This window comes from Mirounga leonina, unplaced genomic scaffold, assembly GCF_011800145.1.
Source record: "Mirounga leonina isolate KUSES-001 unplaced genomic scaffold, KU_Mleo_1.0 Mir_127, whole genome shotgun sequence".
Lineage (NCBI taxonomy): Eukaryota > Metazoa > Chordata > Mammalia > Carnivora > Phocidae > Mirounga > Mirounga leonina.
Genome location: NW_023270316.1, coordinates 3,782,609 through 3,808,100, shown reverse-complemented (window position 1 = coordinate 3,808,100; position 25,492 = coordinate 3,782,609). Strand labels below are relative to the sequence as shown.

At 42.4% G+C, this 25,492-nt stretch overlaps 1 protein-coding gene across 1 annotated transcript in view; it reads left to right on the top strand.

Annotated features, from left to right (window-relative positions):
* The window catches only part of MYO16 (myosin XVI), a 435,081-nt gene that overhangs the window by 211,646 nt on the left and 197,943 nt on the right, over positions 1–25,492 (top strand). The window contains exons 16-19 of the mRNA XM_035003781.1: positions 10,850–10,961; positions 14,202–14,319; positions 15,128–15,199; positions 17,580–17,721. Coding sequence (XP_034859672.1) covers positions 10,850–10,961; positions 14,202–14,319; positions 15,128–15,199; positions 17,580–17,721 — 444 coding nt within the window. The remainder of the gene's footprint in view (positions 1–10,849; positions 10,962–14,201; positions 14,320–15,127; positions 15,200–17,579; positions 17,722–25,492) is intronic.

The following is a 25,492-nucleotide window of genomic DNA, read 5'->3' as shown; positions in this document are numbered from 1 at the left end:
TAGGTATATATGGAAACTTTGAGATACATGTGGAAGCTTTCAGGTGTTTATAAAAGCTATCATTAATGACTTAGATTTTGTGAGAACCCATGAGAAACTTTAAGACATGCTCTCTTTCTTTCTTTTTTTTTTTTTATTTGAGAGAGAGAGAATGAGAGACAGAGAGCATGAGAGGGAGGAGGGTCAGAGGGAGAAGCAGACTCCCTGCCGAGCAGGGAGCCCGATGCGGGACTCGATCCCGGGACTCCAGGATCATGACCTGAGCTGAAGGCAGTCGCTTAACCGACTGAGCCACCCAGGCGCCCAAGACATGCTCTCTTTCTAAAAACAGTCACATGGGTGACATTTAATTCCTATATATTAAATAAGAACTATTAAATGTGTAAATAAATAAAATGGAGAAAGGAGAGTGTATTCATTAGGATTCTCTGGAGAAAACCAGTAGGAGGGATATGGATATGGATACACAGATACAGATAGAAATATACATGTACATATACAGAATTGGCTCACATGATTATGGTGGCTGAGAAGTCCCGAGATCTGTGGTCCACAAGCTGGAGACAGGAGAGCTTCTTCTGGCCTGGTGCCTGCGTCTGGCTGGTCAGGAAGAGAATCCTGGTGAGAAAGTGACAAAGAGCAGGGTAGGTCAATGTTAAGTCACATGGTGGCCAACTGCAGCGGGGAGGGAGAAGGTGTGTGCAAAGTACAACAAAATAAGAAGAGTCTGATGGGGAAGAGCCATGTTGTGAGGAGTCTTGGAAAACATGGAAGAGAATTTATGATGTAGGCGAAATGTTTATGAGTCGAACACTGACATGATGGCAGTACGGTTTGGGAAGATTAATCTGATAGAGGCTGTGCATACAGTCATTTTCTTCAATCCAGAATGACAACTACTTCGCAAGGCTGGCCTTGCTTTTTCATGGGGACCCACGTCCAGGCAATTTGCATAGAGTCTGATAAAGCACTATTATGGAGGAAATTCACTGTTTCGGGGAGTTCGTACAAAGGACATCCAAACCGACAAGACTTCCCGGAGAAAGTGGGCTGCCGAGAACAATGGAACTTATCCAGAATGTTCTGTGGGGCTTGGGTATGTGTGGGTTATGTTCCCAGTGGAGAAAGCAGGATGAGTGAGGGCCCAGAGGTGGACAAGAATGAGGTCTGTCTGAGGGACCAAGGTAAGTTCCGTGTATGAGCTCAGAGGACACGGAGAGGCTAGAGGAACAGAACATACGGCGCCTGATCATGTGGGCCTTTGATGAGCCACACTGGGGAGTCAGGATTTAAGGGTTTTGACCTGGAAGTGATTCACTAAATTTCCCTTCCAAAAAGAGAACTTTGCCTTTCATGCAGAAACTAGATCATGACATGGCTCAGGTCATGATCCTTTCTGAATGCATAATTTATTAAATGGATTCTGTTGAGCAGGAATGGGTTCCGGGAGACCAGGCTCCTGCCGTGCTCCAGGGGATTTGAACCGATGGAGACCGAATACCACGGTCCCTGGGTTTCCGCTGAGATGCTAGAGGCTGCAGGGAACGTGGAGGAAGGTCTACCTCTTAGATTGACGGTGCATGAAGAATCGACCCAGTTAGGGGATGTTCCACACAGTGCCAGAAGAGAAGGAAGTGTGGATGCTGTGAATGTTCTACTCGGTCCGACTGAAAGAGTAAAGTCGGGCAGGTGATAGAAATAATTCATTTGACACGAAAGTAGAAGTCCCTTTGAGGATAACCGAGTTGGAAGAGGTGGGTTACAGCCTGCTTTTTCAGGGTTAGCACTGCAGAAACACTTGGTGCGAGTCCCTGAGTTCATGGGCAGGTCCCAGAGGAGAGCAGGACACAGCATGCTCCCCAGCATAGATGCTGGTAGATGGTCCTGCGTCTGCATCGCATTTTCTGTCGTATTTATATATTACAAGAGTTTCAGTGTAGGTGCCTACCCCAGGATTTAAAACACAGGGGGATGGGGGCACCTGGGTGGCTCAGATGGTTAAGTGTCTGCCTTCGGCTCAGGTCATGATCCCAGAGTCCTGGGATCGAGCCTCACGTCGGCTCTTGGCTCAGTGGGGAGCCTGCTTCTCCCTCTCCCGCTGTCTCTCCCCCTGCTCATGCTCTCTCTCTATCTCTGTGTCTCAAATGAATAAAATCTTAAAAAAAAAAAAAAAAAAAAAAAAACACAGGGGGATGATGAGGTTCATCCTTCACAACAGCGTTATGGACATGACCTTGCACAATGCTTTTTCTTTTTTTTTTTTTTCTTTTTTTTTTTAAGATTTTACTTATTTATTTGACAGAGAGACACAGTGAGAGAGGGAACACAAGCAGGGGGAGTGGGAGAGGGGGAAGCAGGCTTCCCGCCGAGCAGGGAGCCCAACATGGGGCTTGATCCCAGGACCCTGGGACCATGACCCGAGACGAAGGCAGACGCTTAACGACTGAGCCACCCAGGCGCCCCCACAGTGCTTTTTCATAACGATCCACCCCGAGGAGGATTTCGGTACCTGTTCAACCTTGCCTGGAGCATATTTATATATTTATATATACTGCGTACCGCCTCTCCCTGTGCACAGAGCTGGGGCCAGCCTCGGGGTGACTCGGTATGAGTCACTATGGACCCCTCCTCTACCCCTGCAGACGCAGCCCCTCCGGCCAGGGCTTGTTAAACAGGTGCATGAAAGCCAGACCAAGCCACCCATTCTGAGCAATAATTTCTCTCCCCCACCACAGTTCATTCATTTAAATATTGACAGTTCTCTGCGAGTGCCTCTGTGAAAAGAAAAGGGAAGGTGCCCCTTCCTCTGGCAGAAGGGGGCCCATGCCGGACACAAGGTTTGGGGCCTGGTTGCAGACCGGGGTTCGGGCCCCCCAGACACTTGCCCTCAGTCTTTGTGCAAGACGCAGCCACTGTGTCCTTGGGCCTCCACCCCCAGCTCTTGGAATTAGACGTTTTCAAGAAACCAGTTAGTTGACCGTAAGCACTCACTATTTGAAAGATGGTAAGAGTTTAGAATTTGTTTCACCAGATGTTTTGAAGAAATATTCTGACTGATGAGAAAAATATGGACAAACTATTCTGGGAATGTCACAAGACCCAAAGTCTTTCTGAATGCATAATTTATTAAATGGATTCTGTTTTTTTCCTGAGGACCACTGGCAGGGTTTCCTCTTTCCAAACAAAATAGTTTGCAGCTAATATATTAATATTTTCGTTGGTGGAGATTTATGTATCCGAACCTGTGGTTAATAAAAACCTTATTCATATCCAGTTTGGGGGGATTTAAAATTCGTTAATACTTTCCAGAGACTTCAAAAACAATAAAGAAAAGAATTTCCTTTTTAGGAGCAAAGTGGGGGGTGGGTGGGCAAGAAGGGGTAGTTTACCACCTTCATCGGTAAACTAGTAAACAGTGCCAACTGTTGATGCCAACTTTTTGCTTTTGCCTTATCTGGCTTCTGTTTTCATATTAAACATCCCCAAGTAGAAGGCAGCTCTGCCCACAACAGAGAAGACATTGTTCTTTTGTATTTATAAGGGGCAGATAAAACCCTGAGAGATTCATCATGTTCACAGTCGGTGAGCTTCTGACTTGGTGAATGGGCCATGCACGAGGCTTTAATTAGTAATATCTTTTATTTGTGTTCGAGCCCGTCCTTCCCAGTGTGTCCTGGGCACAGAGTTGGTTTGGGTCTGGTGAGTGGTGCTGCCCAGCGAGTAAAGGCTGGGAAGCTGATATTTGTTTGTTCGTTAATTCATTTTACGTTGAGATATAATTGACATACAACATTGTGTTAAGTTTAAGGTGTACGACGTGTTCGATGCATACATATATATATATATATATATATATATATATATATATATATATATATAGTAATACCTCTATTCTGTCACATAATTATTATTTCTTTTTTATGGTGAGAACAATGAACATCTAGTCTCTTAGCAACTGTGAAGTTTTTAAGTTATGTTGACTGTAATCACTATGCTGTGCCTTGCATCTCTAGAATGTATTCATTTACTAGTTGCACGTCTGTTATTTTAATGTCCCTGGTACCTCTGGGAGATAGGAGCTGCTGACACCCGGAGGGGACACAGGCCCTTGAAATCCCACAGTGGAGATTTTTGCAAACAGTCATTGTTTGTATTTGATATTCAGATCATATCAGCACTACCTTGAATTCCCAGCCCTCCTGTCAGAGTGATGCCACTGACAGTTTTTTATATAAATCTAAAGGCAAAGCTGCCATATGACCAAGCTCTTGCACTCCTTGGCATTTATTATAGAAAAACAAAGACTTCCATTTACCCAAAAACCTGCATGCGAATGTTCGTAGCAGCTTTACTCATAATAGTCCCAAACTAGAAACAACCTGGTTGTTCCTGCAGTGACCACGTGGTGTGACAAACTGGTACATTCCTACTGGGGAATGCTACTCAGCGATAAAATGAAGCAAATTACTGAGACACACAACACACTGGATGAATCTCTATAGAATTATGCTCCTATTTCTTGAAACTCATAGTTTTATGGAGATTTTTTTTCTGGTTATGCATAATAGTCATTGGTTCTTGGAAAATTGGAGAACATGGAACAAAAAAAAAAGAAGAAATGTACCTCCAATCTGCCGTCTATTCCTCTGTCTTTCCATTTTGGTTTCCTGAAACTTTTTAAACTTACCCATGGAGAGAGAGAGAAAATAGCACAGCTTCGTGATTCAGCGTTATCCAAGGGAAGGTTAAAAAAGTAAAGTCAATCATGTAAGTTACAGAGTGTGCAATGGTGCTGGGGTCTGGATGGCTGAGCTTTGTGAAGACAAAGACTGGGGGTTGGTTGATTCTGTATCCTGAGTCTATGTATTTGCCCCTGCTATTAAATACCCGTTTAATGGAAACATTATTAAGTAACACATTTTACATCTATTAGGACTTTGGAGTGATTCATTAATTTAGGAACTGAGAAAGATATTTCCTAGAATTTGTCTCAAGAAGGATTGACCATGCTTAACATTTGGAGAGAAGGAATGAACAGGAACAGTGGTAGAGACAAGATCTGCTGTGAAGCAGTATTTAACAAGTCTCCTTGTGGTGACCAATTCAGCCAACACTTATGATCAAGAATCTTCACTCTTTAAAAATATAACTTTATATAGTTGATAGCAGTGTTGTCAAAATTTCTACAAAATTGGACTCCCTAATTTCCCGTGTTTTTGTCCTTTGTTAATGAAACCTAAGAACATTTAGTCAATACTGACTTTCTTAGAGGAAGAACAGCAAGCTCTTCACTGTGTCTTCAGAAAAAAGTGGGGACTTAGATCTGTTCTTTAGTAGAATATTTCTACTGTTTCCAGAAATCAGGATGGACATAACTTTCCCACCATAGAACTTCATTTTCTACTTTTTGATAGAATTGACCTCCTAAATCAGCTTGTCCTTATCTGTTTCACAGACGGTGGAGTTATATAATAAATAACCCATGATAAAAATAAGGATATACTCATCTTTCTCATTGAATATCTCATTTCACGTTTTTCCTCCACCATTGAACAGAGGAACCATCATGCAATTATACTCAGTCAAGATTTGTATTGAAATAAATCTCTGACTTTGCATCATTTAATTTACTTCAGTGCAAATTATTTGCTTCTTGATAGGACTGTAAATAGAATTATCCATAGTCCTATTGAGAGCTAAATATGTTGTCATGACTACAGAGTTTTAATATGTACTAATGACATTTCCTAAATTCAAGTTAAATATTGCTTAGGCACATGCACGTGTGCAGCAAATGCATGTGCCCGTCTGCACATCATGCCTGGAGTGTACGCATAAAGAGTTGAATTGTACACTTTGAGATTTCTTGTTGTGAAGTAACACAATGTTTACTACAGCTTGTAGTGTAGAGCATGAACATCACCATCCAGCAGCAGTACAGGTCATCTAATGCAACCCGATTTCTGATCCTTGAATCTCTTTCGGCAAACCCATTTAAATGGCTGTAGAGCCTCAGCTTACCTGCTAATGACAGGGAGCTTACTACCTTAAAAGCAATGCATGGCTGTCCAGAACGTTTGTTGATTAGAAAATATTTTCTGATGCTGCATTGAAACCTACTTCCTTGTAGGTTCTTACTGCGTATTTGGATTTACGTAGAAATACTATTATATAGCAAATTCTCAATTAAAAACTAATATTGATGATGATGATGGGATGATGACAATATCTACAGATTGACCATTAATGTAGCCTAAATTCACATATTGCCTTTGGTCAGATTACTCTTCGCAACCGTTAAATCCTTGGGATTTTACTCACTCACGCTAAGCATGTCTTAGTAGTGTGGTGTGAATTTTGGGGTAAGATGTATGTTTGGGTCTCTCTGACCTAGACCATCAAATTCCTTACCTTAACCCACCATCCAACGCAGTGGTTTTCCCTCAGTCTTCACCACCACTGAATTCCATTATAACATCAAAGATGCTTCAGAGGTGTCTGGGCCTTTCGCTGGAGGCCTCGCCGCAATGCGTAGACCCCTACGCAGAGGCAGCATGCGCTCGGCAGCATTTCCCAGATGCTCCCCTGAGCTGGGAGCTGCTCTGTTTCTGGCCTGCAGTGCAGCCATAAGACTGGTCTTCCCTGCCGGAAACCTGTAACTGAGCTCAGGGAGCCCTGGGGGCTCTGGACCCAGTGTGTGTTGGTCACCACTTACAGCTGGGAGGCATTCCAGAAACTTCAGCTCCCTTACACCTTAAGTGGGAGCAATGATAGGTCCTCTCTTCAAGGTCAACGTGAGGATGAACTGAAGCAGTGCTTCTGAAAAATACAGTCGAGAATGATTCGTTCACACTGCCTTTCCCTTTGAGTAGAATTAGTCAAGCAGTGTTAATCCAACTACAGTTTTTAACATTATAGAACCCACATGTTACTCTTCTGCTCCAGGGTAGAAGCTTCGTCTGGAGCATACCCTCGATTTGCCAAGCCTGTCAAAACAAAATAGCAAAGATTCTTGGTTCAACAAATGACAATCTCTGTTGCTTCTGACACTGGACTCTGAGATTTCTGTATGTTGCCAAACATTACTGTTCCAAGTTATATATGAATGAGAAGGAGATGATTTAAAAAAAATTATTTGAGTAGTAAGTGTACTCTTTTGAGTCATCAAAGAGATGATTAAAAACACATTAATTCTGAGATTTCAGTACTGGGAATTGTGGGACCACTAATTATTAGGTGACAAGTTGGAAACAGATGAAACACTTACACAGATTCATCTCGGGTGGTTTTCAGCCATTGTGTTGTGATGATGGGAAAACCTCAGTGGAGTATCGCTTCCACAGGGGAGTCTGTAACCCATAACCCACAATCATCATGAGCTATTTCCAAGTGTTAGAAACATCTGGAAATACCATGGTAATACTGCACATGCAGTCATTAACATTGCATGCTACTCAATTTATCACGAAAAAATCATCAAGAAGTGAGAACCATGATCTCTATTCCTTTCATCTATTTTATCTGTAGAAGAACAGAAAAACATATTTTATAGTTTAAAATATTCTGTGTTGCCAATAACATTTGTTATAATATCTCAAAATGTTCCTTGATTTGAATTGGTTATTTATATGATTAAAAGCTTCATTAATGACAGAGCACGCTGACTAAAAGCTGCCCATATGTGTAAGATACACTGTTTCCAGGAAACATACTCTACATGTGCATTGCAGTCTGAGTGTAGAAACCATACCACACACAATATCTTATTTGATTCTCATAAAATCATCATGAACTACAAGTGGAGAATTTTTTAGTCAATTTTTAATCTACTTACACTCCATTTTACAGATAAGAAAATAAAGGTTTAAAATGTTGTCCAAAAGGGTCAAATTGGACTTGACTCTAAGTCTCCAGATTCTTGGTTGTAATATTTTCTGGGCATATTTTTCAAGTATTTCCCTGTCCTTATGTGTGGTTTCATTAATAAATAATGTCAAAGGGAAAGTGAGTACTTTTCATCTCCAAAAAATAAACTTTAAATTTTTTTTCTGATACTAACCTTTCCATCTTAAGATATAGTTTTATGGATAGCGAAGAACTATACTTCTAGTGATCATTCTAGATGCTATTGAATAGCGGGAGAAAATTTAAATTTATATAGAAGACATTGAGTTCTGTTTTTTTGGGGGGAGGTCATTTTCATGCCAACAAGTTTTCTGGCTACAGAGAAAAATACAACCCATCTTCAAGCATCGTTCCTCCATCAGGCAAACTGTCCTCTGAAAGCCTCGATTGTGATGGGGTTTCTCCTGGACCATTTCATACTTAACAACCAGGGTTAATTTCACATGGCTTCCTCCATCCAGAATGTAATGGAAGCGAGAATGCCTGTTCTCACAGCTCCACGCAGCAGGTCATAGCTGCTGGAAATTCTCTACTGTAAGGACATAAGACATGGGGGGTGGGGACGCTGAAATATTTAAAATGGCCCATCAATTAAGGGCATCATAATTGATTACTTTTTATTATTTTAAAAGAAACCGTGGTATTTTGCCCGTTTGACTCTGTAATATTCATGGGAGCCCCTTGTTCTTTGCAAGAGGTTCTTGGTGACGTCTTTTGATGGGATACGGACCTAGGCAATGGGCAACTAGTAAGTGGGAAAGAAAAGATGGCATCAGGGAGTTGGGAAAGCTGCTGTGGGAACCAGGGGACTTGAGAGAGGTTGCAATTTCCTATTTTTAAGACTTTTGAGTCGCTAAAATTTTGTAAATTTTAGGCAAAATGACTGACCACCATAACTCAGGTTCTCACTGATATTGCTGCCCTTGACCTTTTCCTTTGGTTCCATTGCCCATCCCAACTCATAATCCAACTTCTAACTCCTAGAAGCACTGAAGCCTCAGAGGGGCTGCTCTGAGATGCTAGCCGCCTCCGGACCGTATTTATCACCCTACCCGGCAGGTCGGGGAAGCCCCTCTGCAGGGCGAGGCACACCCTCCACTGTAACCCGTTCCAAACCCTCTTCCCTCCTCAAAACCCCCACAGCTCCCTTTCTGTCAGCCTTTTATCCGGGCTCTGTGTGCTTCCAACTTAGCACATAGCCATTCCAAAGGCCCTCCCGGCTCCCACCCCAGAGGCTAGACTGTGTCACCTGTATGCTTCGGAGCTGGGACCAAGGGAGGAGATGGGCTCCCAGCCCCACCTGCACAGCGCCGACTGTGGTCTGTGTCCTCCCCACAACAGCACGCATTTCCTTGTTTCTCTCGTTTCTTTTCTGTCCCCATCCATCAGTCTTAAAAAATGTTAGCCTTTTGTTTTGATGACTGGCTTATTATGATTTTCCTCCTTCCTTCCCGAACATTCAGTTCTTTCTTCATCCCTAGAACGTTAGCGTCTTCTTTGGGGTGAGCTCACCCAGTCACATGGTTTTAGTCATCTGCACGTTGATGACTTCCAGATCTTGTTTTCTAGGCTTTTCTGAATTTCAGGTCCTTCCAGCCAATTATTTTTTGGAATTCTCCTCGAACTTCAATGAGTAGGTCAAAGTCAACATGACTAATACAAAAGAGAAGACTTTCTCTCTCAACAACATACCCCTCGTTTTGAGAACGCTGTGGTTGAATGAGCCCACTCTGCAGGCTGTTTCCCAAGATGTCATCTTGGAAAGCATCATTAAGGCCTCGCCCTTCTCCTTCCTCTCTATCCAGTCGGTCCCCTCATCCAGCCAGGTCTGCCTCCACGACACCTCTGTCCCTCCTCTTTTTTTCACCACCACTGGTCTCACTGGTCACCAAGTCCTTAGTAGCCCTGCCTGTTACAGGTTATCTTTCACCGGACTATCAGAATACTCTTTTTCACACACCACTCTGATCCTGCCCTTTCTTTGTTTCAAGACCTTTAGGACTGCCTATCATTTCTAAGAGATAATGGAAGCTCTTTAGCAAGAGAGACAAACCTCTGATTACATCTCCAGCCTCATTGAGTTCTGCTTCTCTCACCACAGACTCCAATTTTGCCCACGTACCTGCGTCCCTGTATACATCATGCATGGGCAAGGCTGTGTGTCCTTGTACATGTTGCTAAGTCTTCCAGGAGCACCCTGAAGTCCTGGATTTGCTTGGAAAATTCTTATTCAAGTGTCCGCTTTGGATGGGAAGCCTCTTCCTCTCCCACAGGCTTTTTTGCATCATCCATTCTGGGTTTGGTCCGCTCCCTGAATACTTACAAACACCTCTTGTCCATCTCTGCTATTCTGCTAATATACTCTACTGTATATTGTATATGATATTCTCTCCTTCCTGAGCACAGCAATATACCGCTTTTGTTGGTGCTGAGCTTCCTGGGATGAGCCTTTTATCTGTATATCCTCAGCTGCTAGTACTCTATGTCTGGGAAGTGATTCCTATGTGATTGTTGCATGACAGGAATAAATCAACAGATTAATCAACTACCACATAATTAAAGGATATTGACAAGAAGAAATAATAAATTACTCTAAATTAAAAATCTTTAATAGAAGTATTAATTACAAAGCATAAGCTAGGACCCAGCAGATTTCTATATGAAATACATAAAACATCTGTGACCTTCTCCTTTAGGTAGGAAGGGTACAGCTCAGGTGAGAACCAAGTAAAACAGGGTAAATAGGTTCTGGTACAACAAGAACTTTTTTTTTCCTTCCTGAAACATCATGTGCTATTATGTATCAAAGCCTTGTAAACACAGGGTACACAATGTCCAGGTGGCTGCTATTATTCTGGGGACCAAATATGGCGGAAGTGACTTGTAACCACTGGAGTTTGACCACAAGCCAAGCCATAAAGCTGTGTGCTTTCTGTCCTCACAGGTATTTGAACCAGACCCTACCAGAAGATGTATCAACAGCAGAGCATTCTCTGAACAGGGAGAAATTCGCTCTTTTGAAACAAGCCCTGAATGTAATTGGCTTCAGTCACTTGGTGAGTCATACCATAAATATTTCACTGAGAAAACCAACCTTCTACTAATGTACAAAAGTTATTCATTCAAAAACATTTACCGAGGCCCTATCGTATTCCGGATATTGGTGGGAATACTCATGATTTAGCAGAGAATAAGCCTCAATCTCTGCCTCCTAGAGTTTATGTTCCCATGGGGGAGTTAGACAACACTGTGCCCAGGGTCACAGGTCCTATGAAGACAAATAGTGACCAGAGGAGGGGCATCTCTTTTCAAGAGGGTGGTCAAGGAGACCTTTTCCCAAATGAACCATGTGAGCAAACAGATTAAAGAACTGTGCATTGACCAACTCCAAAGAAAACTGGCAAATCTGAAGGAACTGTTTGCTGCCAAGAATTGCTTTGAAAAGTAACCTAATGACTTATTATGGTATCTTTCTTTGCAACGTAAAGCTTTTTTTTATTCTTAAAGAATTACCAAATACCCACAGGCCATCATGAAGCGGAAAAATACAATTTAAAATATTTAAACCACTGCTCCACAATAGAAATTTTTGTACCCATGGGAATGTTCTGGATCTGTGCTTCACAATATGGTAGGTCCATGTGTGGCTAGCAGGCACTTGAAATGTGGCTCGTGTGAATAAGGAAATGAATTTTTTATTTCTTACTTTTAATTAATTTAAATTTAAGTAGCCTTGTGTGGTCAGTGGTTAATGAATCAGACAGCACAGGTCTAGTGGACAAGAGATCTGAAATGAGATAAGCCTGGAGACCCTCCACCATCCCCTCAAATTCCTCTTCCCCTTACACATTGGCTGTGCCCTCCTCATTTGGTTTGGTGTCATTTTGAATTAATGGCCAATTCCTCATTGGCAGTTAATAGGAGATTGCAGGGGTAACTTTGGTATGCCCGCAGTTTAGCCACCCAGATTTAGCCATAGATTTATATACCTTCTCTTTCTTATAGTAAGTTGATGGATTTGGGTCTTTGTTTTTATTTTTTGTTTTTCCCTAGCCCACATAGATACTGCTCACGGGACAGCAAGATGTGGGAATATAAATGAAATAGCTCTGGGCACTTCACCTTCACCACATTCAGAGACGGGAATTCTAGGGACCTACAATCATATGGTCTTTTGTTTTTTTCTTTCTCTCTCTCTTTCTCTAATGATCCAATCTCTATATTTTTGTCTTTTAGTGACTCCCACCCGTTTGCACTTTTCTGTCCTTGCATTTGCTACTATTGTACTTTTCTTGTTATTTTTTTCCCCTTCTTCTGTGCCTAAAATTTCTGCTTCCTTCTAGGAAACTGGGATAGAGATGGGAAAGGAATCATTCTACCAAAGTACCCGTTGCTTGGAAACAGGGCTTTAAAAATCCATGATTGATTCTCAAAGGCAGGGTGACCAAAATATGCTTTCCTCCTAAGGTAGCTAATAAGAGAATCTACAACCTTTTTGGTAAAAGAAATATGTGCATTTTAACAAAAGGCATGAAGGTAATTGTGTCACTGAGATGCTTTAGGGCGATGAGTATGGGGACATTTTAGTGCACTTAGGAGGGATGGATCATGCCCAGGTATGTCTGGGCTGGCGAGGCCCTCGAAGAAGACCTGCTCATCAAGGCGCCTGTGCCCAGAGGGACGGTGGGGGGTGGGGTGGGGGGACAGTTGCTCACTCTCCGCACAGACGGGACAGCAACTCTCTGCTCACAGGGCGTAGTGTTCAGCACACGTAATTCGTAGTATGGCTAGTGGTCATACTCTGTCTCCACCGCTAAACTCTGAGATCCTTGAGCTCAGAACCTATTTACCCTGTTTTACTTGGTTCTCACCTGAGCTGTACCCTTCCTACCTAAAGGAGAAGGTCACAGATGTTTTATGTATTTCATATAGAAATCTGCTGGGTCCTAGCTTATGCTTTGTAATTAATACTTCTATTAAAGATTTTTAATTTAGAGTAATTTATTATTGTCTCCGAAGTCCCTACCTCGCAGAGCACCACTGGGAAACCTCCTGAGGCGGGACTGGATTTATTACAAAGGGGGGAAAGCAGTTATCAGGGAGCATGAGGAGTAAACTGTTACTCAAACCAGCATAATTCCATGAAATTTGAAACGATAACCTGTGACTGGTGGGTCACCAAAACCATTTGTAAGTAATGCCACAATCCTAGAGTATTATACCTAAAAATTACTTGGAGACTGTCCTTGTCCGTGTCCTCATTTTAAAGATGATAGAGTTATACTTTGTGGTGAAAACTAGCAGTTCTAGAGGAGATTCATGGAGGTCCTAAGGGCTACATTACTCCACCTATGTATTTATAAAGCAAATACGAGTTGTTCTTAGTAAATTGTCACAGGCAGCAGCTTTTTATTGCAAAATCACCGATTAGGAGAATGAGAGTTTAAAAGATTGTGTCGCTTGCCCAGTGTGGACCTCAAGCAGTGTTACTGTCGATATCACGATACTAAATACTTGTTCTAGAGAAGTGTGTTTCTCAGCTTACAGATTTTCTTGATTTTTCATTGTCGCCACAAAATGACTGTCCATAAACCAAATTTAAGGTCTAATTTCTTTCTTTATGCAGAGTTCCAGATTCTCAGATCTCTTCTTTCAGCAGACACTCTCTTATTTCCTTCTCCCTTCTGCTCAAAGATAGCTCTTGCCAACATCCATTTCTTTCTCTTTTCCTTAAGATACCTTAAAAAACAATTAGCATTTTTAAATGTAGGCATAGATGCTTTTATCGTGCCTTCCTGAATCTCCCAGCAGAAGTGAGAAGTCCGATAATCATACCATCAGTTTATCTCAGAAGGGACATAACGGGAAGATGGACATCAGAGCCCGTGGCCTCTCGGGAAGCAGCCTCGGTGGGCGACCCCGCGTCAGCCCGGGGAGCACGCATGCAATCTGACCGCGCTGGCGATGGCCCGCCAGTCCGACCCATCAGGACACAGTGATTCCTGTTTCAGTATGAGGTTTATCTAGAAACTGTCCATTTATATCAGAGCATCACTTCCTTACCCTCTTTTAAGGAGCAGAGAGACATTGATTTAGAGGAAACGTGCACTAACGCGATTTTGGTTTCGAGCTGGAGATGGGTAGTTCTCTTACTAGACACGCAGGATCTGAGAAGTCACAGCCCCACCAACGGGGTCCATGTCAGTTTTTTTAAGCTATTAGGTTTTTAAAGGATTTGTCTTTTCATCTTTCTTCTAAGCAACTCTATTCATTTTCTGTCTTTGTAAAACGGATAGGAAGTAGAGAATCTGTTTGTGATCCTGGCAGCGATATTACACATTGGAGACATTCGATTCACTGCTCTGACCGAGGCCAACTCTGCGTTTGTCTCTGACCTCCAGTTTCTGGAACAAGGTCAGTGGAACAGATCTCGCATAAACCTCGTGAGTGTGCAGTTTTGCGGACCTGCCGGTAGATGGAGACACAGTACAGAAAAGCCAGGGGAAGAAGCCCTTTCTTCCAGAGTAGAATTCAGAGTGGTAAAATAATATTAATAATGATAAACATAATAATAAAAGACCCGTATCCACTTTGTTCTTCTTTCTTACAAATGGTTTGGGGAATGAATAACGGTACGTACGTGATGTTCTCATGCTTCCCACATTTACAGGGTCGATTCTTAGGCACATTCTTGGGCTTATTTATGTTGTTCTAAATATTATTCCACCCCACCCACCTCTGTCGCCCAGTGTATTTTGGGGGCATGTTATTAGCCAAACATTTTAAACAATGTAATTACTTTCCTTCAAAGGTCTTGCCAAAAACCTCTCTCTCCCCTTTGAAGTTGCCTTGTTAGTCACTCCCCAATTTTTTCAAAATACCTTCAAGCCACAGATCGTCAGTGAAAGTCATATCTTCACCTCATATCAAAGTAATTTAACCAGGGGCTGGGAAAAACATCCAGGGCCGTCTCTGAGGGCAAGGAGAGAAAAGACTGGTAGTGATTTCAGGCAGAGGCCCCACCAGTCATTAGCGTTGTGATTACTAGAAGCGGTTTCTCTAGTTTGTTTTGATAATTAAAGCGGTAGTCAGTGTTCTGTTTTACACCCAGTTCCTCATGGATCTATATCATAAACTTGTAAATAATAACCATAAGGTATAATGTTCTCACCATCCCAAAATGTATACTAACCTTATGTTTTCAATGCTGCTTTAATTTTAGTGGCCGGATTGTTACAAGTCTCAACTGATGAGTTGGTGTCTGCTCTAACGACTGATATCCAGTATTTTAAAGGTAAGTTTACTATACTCTGATGTTTACCTCTGTGCCGTTTGTGGTCTTCTCTGAGATATGGAGAGCAGATGCAACCTTCCTTTCCCCACCCCGTGTAGCTGTTTCTATGAACTGAATGCCAAATGAGAAAAGCATTATGAGCCCATCTGGTCACTTGATATGACTCTGTGTTGGAAACCCTGGAAGCTCTTGAGAGATCGTTTTGATGAACTAGTCACCTTCTCTCGCTAATCAGTCCTTTTAGACAAATCAAGTCATCAGTCCAAGAGGTCATATTCATCTAAATAATTGGACCCATTTGTGTATGCCTAGGCCACCCTCGTCAATGAGGAGCATCCCCTCCCCTCTACAGCATAAGTCAGAAGAAGAGCTGCCATTTATTGGGCACTTAGGAGCTGACGGGCACTGTGCCAAGTGCTGTAAATGCTGGAATTTTAACATTCTCACCAATCGCTATGAAGTGGGCATCACTTTTTCTTTTTAACAGATGAGAAAACTTAGATTCAAGGAGACTAAGTAACTTTGCACATCGAACCACTAGCAAAGGCATGTTTGGGACTAGAATCGAATGCTGTCTGACTCCCGCCATGACTCCACATTCTCTCTGTGCAGTGGGCGAGGAGAGTGGTTTTCCCACATGCACCTCGGTTGCTCCCTGGAAATTGGTGCCCTACCAACCTTCCTCTTAGTGAAAGTTTGAGGACTCACCATCCCTCTGATCTTTTTTCTCGAAATCACCACTGTCCTTACCTGTTGCTCCTCTTGAACCTACTTGCGGATGTTTAGGTACGTGGCTTATCCTTTCTGCCTCTTAGCTCTAGAGGTTCCCTTCCATATTCTGGAACTTTATGAATCTCCCCATCATCCAGTCAGCTGTGCAAAAGTCATTCTGATGCCTTTTCCTCCTCCTTCTCCACTGAGTAGACCAGACGCAAGTCAGCTCTACTCCACAAATCGCTCTCATTCTCACTACCTTCTCTTCATTTCTGCCACCACTGCCTTAAGATGTCATTCCTTCCCTAGAGCAGGGAACAACATCCTCTTTAATCTTTTATCTCCTATTGTCTCCCTTCCCCACTGCCTCAAGAATAGTCTTGCTGAATCATATTCTGCAAATGTGATTTTCATCCGTGGACTACAGCCTTTCAAAGATGCTCCCAGTTCTTTCCGAGTAAACCTCATCCCTTTAGGATAGCCCAGCACGCATGCCCTTTATTATTCGGGCCCACCTCACTTTTATACTTTATTCTGAGCCATTTTCCCACCAGCCCTTGCATCTAATTATATAGTTTCTTGAACTTCTCCAAAATCATCATATTTCATGACTTTTTAAAGAAAACTTGAACGCACCATTAATATCTAGAATTTACCATACACACATTTTTCTGCTTACACCATCCTCGTGTCCTTACTCGCCCACTATGTTGGTGACCCATCAACACCCTCAATCATGTTGACTCTGGAGACCTTAATTCTATAATGTCATAAATGGCACCTGCTTTCACGGCCACCTTGTTTGTTGATCTCGATGGCCTTGAACTTGTAGGTCTCTGAGTCTTCCTTACCTGCTGTTTTTTTTCTTTTTTTCTTTTATCTCTGCCTATCTCAGAAGAAGTTCTCCTCCACTGACCAACAGCTCACTCAGCTGTTATTTCACACGGTCATCATTCTATTACCTAACCCCCTGCTCGGCCGTGTGTCCCAGGTTGGCCGTCTGGCCATGGCCACAGGGTATGAGTGTTAGACTCCCTCCTCCTCTTCATCTCTAGCGTCAAAGCTATCACAGGCTCAGCTCCAAATCATCCTCACCTGTTTTGTTTTTTGGTTTGTTTTTTTTTCTTTAGTTTTTTTCTAGAGTCTTTTCTAAAAACCCTATCACTCAAGATTTCAATCACCGTCTCTTAGAGAATGAAATAAACATTTCTACCCAAAGGCCCCAACCCATTCCCAAACTCCACACTCACATTTTGGTTAGCTGGACCATGTCTTTGAAAATATTTAAAATATGACTGATTTTCCAGATGGCCAGGTTTCCAAAGGCCCTGGGGACAATTCATATTCAAGCCAGTGAGCGGTTATCGAAAAGCTTGTTAAGAAGGCCCCGCCCACAGTTGGTTCCCTAACGGAAAGGAAATTACACAGCCTGCCTCGAGATCCAAAGCTGTGCTGTGTCGGTAACAAATAAGACTGCAGGGTACATGGCCCTCACTTTGGGAAACATTTTAAGTAATAACTGGCAGAGACCTCATTTATCAGCCTTGTCGCATAGTTTTAACATCTTTTGGCGTAGGGGGATGTGTGAGGGATAAAATGGATGTGCGCGGTGTTGTTCTATGTGAGGGAAACCTTGTTCTACCTCCTCTCCTTTCTGCTGTTCCAGGGGACACCATCATACGGCGACATACTGTGGAGATGGCTGAATTTTACCGGGATCTCTTGGCCAAGTCCCTGTTCGGGCGTTTGTTTAGCTTCTTGGTGAATACCATGAACTGCTGCCTCCACAGTCAAGATGAACACAGCAGGTAGGGTTGGTGGACACTGGTCTGCAGAGTTATTCCTGTAGTAGCCAACTTAAAGGGCTCCCCTCCTGCAGGTGCTTTGTAATCCAATGGGACATGTAAGTTACACTATCGTGTAAACATCTCATTTTAACAAGTGATTTTACCTAAAGGGTTTTATTGACTCTTTCTTAGAGATTTAACACCCCCTCCAACTCCCCATCCCCACCCATTGATGAATTAATTAAATCGTATCTCATGCATGGAGATGCACATACATCCTCTCTGGGCTGAAGGTATATCTGGCCTTCTGAGCACCAAGAAATGTAAATAAAAATTATAAATCTGGGAAGAAGACTGTTTAAGAATATCTAAAGCACTTAACGTTTGTTGAGGAGTCCGTGTCTCTCTTAGGACCAACTCTTCACATATTTGTAGATTATTTGATGAAAGGTCTCTATGGTAATCATTTTGACGCATAGCCTTAATCACCTTTAAAGCAGTAGCTTTACAGGATTATTTGACAATCTAAAAATTACAGACCTCCATGGCATCTTGTCAATGGAAAACTTTGTTAATATTCTTGTCACTAATAATGACCTTGGGCAGGCCATTGAAAGCAGAAATGCATCCAGAGGTCTTTACACGTATGCTTGTCTTTGAATGAAATCTTTTGAGGATTTCTTTGTTGTCCATATAGAGTTCTTCACTAAATTCCTAAAAATTGCTACATTTGGAGGTTTCTTGGAAAACACTAGAAGTAACATGTATTGATGGGACAGTATTAAAGAAATGTTGACATCTCAGAAGACTTCAAGGACAAAGGGATACTGAAGACCTCATTACAATGTGCACATATAAATTTTACAGCACGTCCATCAGCACACAGTACAGTCTGGGATTTGGGATCTAGGTGTAATATTATCAATATTTTAGCAGCTGTACCTTAGAGTTTGGTATGGTGAGGATTCTTGGGTTTATAGTTGTTTATTGTCAATTTGTAGTTTTCCTTAAAATATGAAGATAATTCACAGAATGATACTAATATGCTAAGTCTTGCAAATTAATCTTGTGTGAAATTATTGGCTGGGCAACTGAAATTGACATCGAAAAAAATTAATGTTATAAATCCAGCTGTACATAGAAACTTTTAGAACATTTCCATTTGACATCTATTTTTTAAAAAAGATTTATTTATTTATTTAATTAATTTATTTATTTATTTAAGATCTTATTTATTTATTTGAGAGAGAGAGAATGAGAGACAGAGAGCATGAGAGGGAGGAGAGTCAGAGGGAGAAGCAGACTCCCTGCCGAGCAGGGAGCCCGACGTGGGACTCGATCCCGGGACTCCAGGATCATGACCTGAGCCAAAGGCAGTCGCTTAACCAACTGAGCCACCCAGGTGCCCCTAAAAAAGATTTATTTATTTTAGAGACACAGAGAGAGAGCGCACGCGCACATGAGCGGGGGAGGGGGGGCAGGGGAGAGAGAGACTCTTAAGCAGACTCCACACTTAGCACAGAGCCCAAAGCAGGGCTCGATCTCAGGACCCTGAGGTCACGACCTGAGCTGAAATCAAGAGTCGGATGTTCAACTGACTGAGCCACCCAGGCACCCCTCCGTTTGGCATTTAAATCTTACAGAGCCTTAAATTTATATAATTGGAAAAACTTATACGTAGCCTCGATATTTGACTACACACACACACACAGAAAAATATACAAATATAAACCTTGGAAAGCATATTGTTTCCCTTTCAGTGGTAACATTGCCACTGGGTCAGTATGTAAATTTATGGTGTTAGTGCTGTTTATTAAAATTCTTTACCAAGCAAATGAATGAGGACAGGGATTAGCAGGAAATTAGTAATGATTTAATGTATTAGAAGTTTAACTTAGAAGACATAGTATCCTCAGATGAGTCATAATTCCCATGTTTTTCTCCCATTTCTCCCCAGGGTCACCCAAACCTAAATTTAAATCCCAAATACTGCAAAAAAAGGTTATGTTTGCAGTATTTCTAACTCATTGAAATTCATGGAAAGCTGAAGGATTTGTAGATTTATAGACCCATTTCCTAAGTCTCAGAGAGGTCTCAAAATTTGGATAAACTTAGGCTTTCATTGTTTATGAATCCTCCATTTTTTTGAAATGTGTAATCATGTCAAAACCATTATGTAAGAAATGTGTATCCCCATGGTTCAAGTTGGCGAGCACTCTTGATGTTGATGGGGAGTATTTTTCACACTACATTTGTTTTTTGTGGGTTTTTTTTTTTTTTTGGTAAATTTTGCAAGAGAGAATAACTATAAATAAGATGTACTCTAACAAGTTATTAAAAGAAAACAAGTGAAATTGAATCAGATGAAATGTTTGTTCTTGGAATGCTGAACTCATTTCCTGGATTACAGCAAAATAGGTACAATATTAATAATATTATACACTTTAAAAGATGTTACTTTCTCTACCTAGATTCTAAATAGGGTCACTTCTAAGTTAAAAGCCTGAGGTATAATGTGGGAGATGGTGGTGATTAGTTAATTATGATGAACCAAAGCATCTGCAGTATTTGCTTGGCCAGAATCAAGCCAGTAAGATTGCAGTGTGGATGTCTCCAGCCTGTGGCAGGCTGTGGTTTTAATGTCCATACAGGCTGGGGACCGACCAGGCTGGGGAAGCTCTCATTCAGGGGACACGCTTTGTAGTCAGGGCACTCCAGAAATTGAAACACGCTCAAACTTTATTTATTAGGCTCAGTTGACAATAATTTGGTCCAAGTAGGCAAAAAAGGAATAATGATAAAAATAGCAACAAAACCAATATCTACAATGTGTTATATCATATGCATTATATATAATGTGTATTTTATCATATATCAAAATCCTCTATATAATGTACAATATATAATAATATATATACACACATATATTATATATATTATATAGTATGTAATATATACTATACGTGATATATAATTTATAATAATTTATACATATTATATACATAAATTGTATCAAACATATATAATTATAAATTATATCATATAACCATCTTATTGTTGTAACAGTTTAGTTAATATATAACTATTATAAATGATTATGTATATGATATGATAATTTGTATTATATATGTACATAATATGTATATGTATATATTATATATATAAGAATGTATATATGATATAATGATATAATGCATTCATTTGTTTAAAACTTCAGTGTTCACAAAGTGCATACATATAAACTACCTTCAGAAGAAATTCTGTTAAACAGCCAAGAACAACACACGTTATTGCGGGAGCAATGGCAGCTCTAGGAAGTTGTGAGGCGTGGATGTCCTGCTCCTTTGTTCCCCCTCCCGATGCACCTCCCTCTGAGAATTCCTACACAAATCAGAGTTGTGGTGTGTTAACTACTTTCTGGGACATTTCTTTCTCTAAGCTATCACTTTGGCCTCTGAAGTGAGGGGTACACAAGGTTAATACGGTGTTCCATGATGCTGGCATACCCCTCCTCCCTGCCCGGTCGTGACAGCCTCGGTGGCTGTCCTGGCGCGTCTGCCCAGCATCGGCTCACGGGCTTGCTGCCGCCTCCCGTCCTCACACATCCAAGTGCTTTCATGGTCTTTGGGGGACATTATCTGTCGGCGCTCATCTTCACGTTTGATTCGTAATCGGTTGAGAAGTAAGACAGTGGAGTAAGGCGTTAGGAGCCAAGACACCGGTTCTGTGGACTGGGGGAGACAGCAGACCCGGGACGTGCCCCCGAGTGCGGGCAAGCTGCTTCTGAGCTCCGCTGTCACGCAGGCTGGCTTTCGTGTGGGCCCTGTCAGCAATGGGGGGGTAGCCGCCCCGGGCAGGAGGGCTCTAAGCCTCCCACCAGGGCTGCCTCCTGCTCGCCTGTGGAGGAAGCCCTCCTGCAGAGGCCAGGAGAGTTATAGCCCGTGGAGCTTCTCTCATGGAAGGAAACCCCAGGACCAGGGCAAGTATCTCCACTTAACAAGATGTGAGTGTTTTATTTAAGAGTTGATTGGCTTGAGGGGCGCCTGGGTGGCTTAGTCGTTAAGCGTCTGCCTTCAGCTCAGGTCATGATCCCAGGGTCCTGGGATCAAGCCCCGCATCGGGCTCCTGCTTGGGCTCTCCCTCTGCCGCTCCCCTTGCTTATGCTCTCTCCTCTCTCTCTGTTGAATAAATAAATAAAATCTTAAAAAAAGAAAAAAAAGAGTTGATTGGCTTGAAAGACCCAAGGCCCATCTGATGCAAGAAAGCACGTAGGCTCAGGGACTCCTGTGCTGAATGGGTTGGGTCCTTTTTTCCTGGTATTTTCCAAAGGATACAGCTGAACCCGTCTGTCTTACAGTGTGACAGTCCTCCCCTTCTGTAGTCCTCAAGATGTGGCCACTAGATACGCAGGAGACCCTTGTAGTCTAATAGTACTTGGCCTCAACTCCCCCGTAGATTGATAGCTGACACCCCATGACCAGTGTAGGCATAAAGAAATTCCATGTTTGAACCACACAGAGATCCATATGTAGATTCTTATAACCTCATATGTAGAAAATTGGCAACCGCCAAGAGCACGGGAAACACTGGCCTTCGAGTCCACCCTTCACTGGCCAATTTTCTTCCCAGTGAATCCAAAGCTGTGTGGTGAGCTCCCTTCCCGGGGATACAGCCCTTCTTCTCCCCAAGGGAAAGTCTTCCCTCGGATGCTTCATTAATTACAGTCAGACCAACGTCCTTCTGCTTATTCTTCTCAGGAGGCCTTGAGCTGATTCCCAGGGTCCCCTCTCCCCAGGGAGTTAGCTTCCCTGATCAGGAGACCACAGTCTCCTGCAGCTTCATGGTCCCGCTGCTTCCCGAGTGTGCCCCAGCTCCCGTCTGCCCTGTGGTAGAGTTGTGATGTGCAAACACTTGGGGACTGTCACCTCCTGTGTTTCTGTCTGTGAGTCTTCCTATAGCTCTCAGTAGGCTCCTTTCCAGGGTCCACGCTCTTTGCTCCAAAACATCACCTCAAGCACAGACTGTGGGAAATAGACAGGATTCTGCATAAATTTCCTTAATACCTCCCTCTTCCCATGAATTATTTTGCCTTATCATCGTGGAACTCCTTCTCTGTTTCAAGATATGGGTTGGCTGTTTTTAGTGGAACATTCAAAATGGAAAGCCTTGCTCTTCAGTATCTGCTGTTCCTTTACTTAATAAAATTACAAACCTTGGGGCGCCTGGGTGGCTCAGTCGGTTAAGCGCCTGCCTTCGGCTCAGGTCATGGTCCCAGGGTCCTGGGATCGAGCCCCACATCGGGCTCCCTGCTCAGCGGGGAGCCTGCTTCTCCCTCTCCCACTCCCCCTGCTTGTGTTCCCTCTCTCGCTGTGTCTCTCTGTCAAATAAATAAATAAAATCTTTAAAAAAATAAAATTACAAACCTTTTGAAAAAGATAGTAGGGAGACACATTAAATTTATCTTTCATCTGAAAAGGCAACGTTATGGGCAGTATTATGTTGGCCCACAAGAAAGTATTTCTTTTATTGTGTCAGCATAAGTAAAATTGTCCACAGCTTTTCAGACCTGTAGTATTATTACTTACCTTGGTGTAACAACCCTATTACAAAGTGTGATTTGTGGTGTCATGAAAACACATGTTCTTCTCTTGCCTCACCTTCCCTTAAAGAGTATTATATGAGGAGAATATGTTAAGGCCCTGGGAAAAAACAGTGGTAGGTCCCAAGACATTTCTGCTCACAAATTACAGTTCTGTGAGTCCGCTAGTCCCCTAATACCCAGTTGGAACATAAATTAAAAGTGTCTCAAGATGAGAGTTCTCTCTCCTGCCGCCGGGCCTGTGGTGGTAGGGACTGCCTTCCAGGAAGGGTATGAGGTTGGCATGGGAGATGGGGGAAGGGACAGGGAAGTGAGGGATATCTTGGCTTTCTGATAGCTGGAGGATGGTTATCCCTGACCCCTTCTGGCTCCTCATAGATTCCCATGCTGGACCTCTCCTTCTGCAGTCCTCAGGGGGTGAGAAGGGTATTCGTTCATTCATTCATTCATTCATTCATTTCCCACATGTCCCCCATGCTTGGGGCAGTCCATTCAACACAGGCTCATAGCAGAGTGGGCTGGTCCCCACACCTTCCCAGGTGTGCATCTTGGGAAAGATTTCTCTGCGTTGAGGGCAGAGAAGGACTCAGGAATGGAACGGTGCCTTGAGGAGTTGCAGACATTTTCATTACTCACTTTTTATAATTTTTAAACCAAAACACAGGCTCTAAAATGCACTTAACTTGTGTAAAGGATATCATCCGTGTGATTCTGAAATGAGCTAAATGTTGGAGATTCTAACTAAAGTAGAATGAATAATAAATACCTTGATTTAAAAAAATGATAAAATAATTTTTGCAATTCCTAAACTTGGACTTGTTCCATAATGCAACACTGAGGATTGAATTGGCAATGTTAAATTTAAAATGACTACTTGTTCCTGAAATGGCGCCTTCATCAGAGTTGGACCTGGCTGCTTTCAGACATTCTTGAGCAGCAGAGGGGTTGGGGGAACTTTGGGACAGTTCCCCAAATGTCTCGGACGCTGAAACCTGCAGTTTATTTCACTGGTTTTCATCATGCGTTCCGAATACAATGGTTTATGTTCCTGAGGCCAGCTGAGAAATAGAACCTGTGGAGCATATTCCTTTTTACCGTTAGACACACCCTAAGAATATATAGATGGAGAGTTGAAGAAGGTTAGCAGGTGGAGGAGAAGAGGCCAGGCGGTAGAGTGGAATGGACAGTACACTTTATTTATTTACCTGCTTATTTATTTGTTCATTCCTTCATTCGTTTGTTCATTCATTCATTTATGTCTGCTTATTCTGAAATCCACATTTTTGGTCAGCGCAATTTGGCATGCAAATATATGCAGTAAATAAATGGAGTTTCAAGCATACATATGGAGATTTGGGGGCTTGTACCGAGCCTTCAGTTTCTTAAATATGCTTATACTGTATTACATTCTTACAATATTTTACTTGAGCTAAACATAAACATTTAAAAATTTTATGATTAATTACATTTGGCTTCAGTGACTTACAGAAACTTGGGAAGAGTTCCCCCCAGATGTCTTCAGACACCGAAACTGACAGTTCATTTGACTCATTTTCATCCTGAGTCCTCGGGTATCCAAGCTTGTCCCTCCCGGTTCCTCTGGGAACTTTGGTTGGTGTCCAGGGTTATCTGAGGATAATGAGAGGACACCAGGTTGTCTGCGCAGTCCCAGACACAGCGGGAATGGCTGCTTGGGTAAAATCCCTAAAATCCTGGTGGGTGTGGCTGGAAAGAAGGCTTCCTGGTTGGGGATTTGTCTGTGGAGATGCAGGGATCCAAAGAGATGCAGATGGACGACACGTTGGGAAGCCAGGATATGGTCTAGTCTTTTCCATTGAATTTTGGTTCAGTGACTTTGTGTTTTTCAGGGAGTGGCAAATAGAGGAAATATGTTGTTCTTTAGAAATAGGAATGTCGCCTATCACGTACACTCCTGGACCTGAGAGGTGTTTTCTCTTTGCTCAGTGTCTTTGTAATAAGTGGGTGACAGTGGATTTGCATCAGTCAGTTTCCATCCTCTGTCCCTTTCTGTGCTGACACATCCGTGACTCGCCTACAGAGAGCCTGGCTAGTCCAGAGTGCAGTGTGAGCTCCTTGATGGTTGCAAAAATGAGGTCCACGTGGCTTAGATGCCATATTTCCCAGGAAGTAGGGGTTCCTTGAGGAAAAACTCACATGGCAGGATGCCAGCTC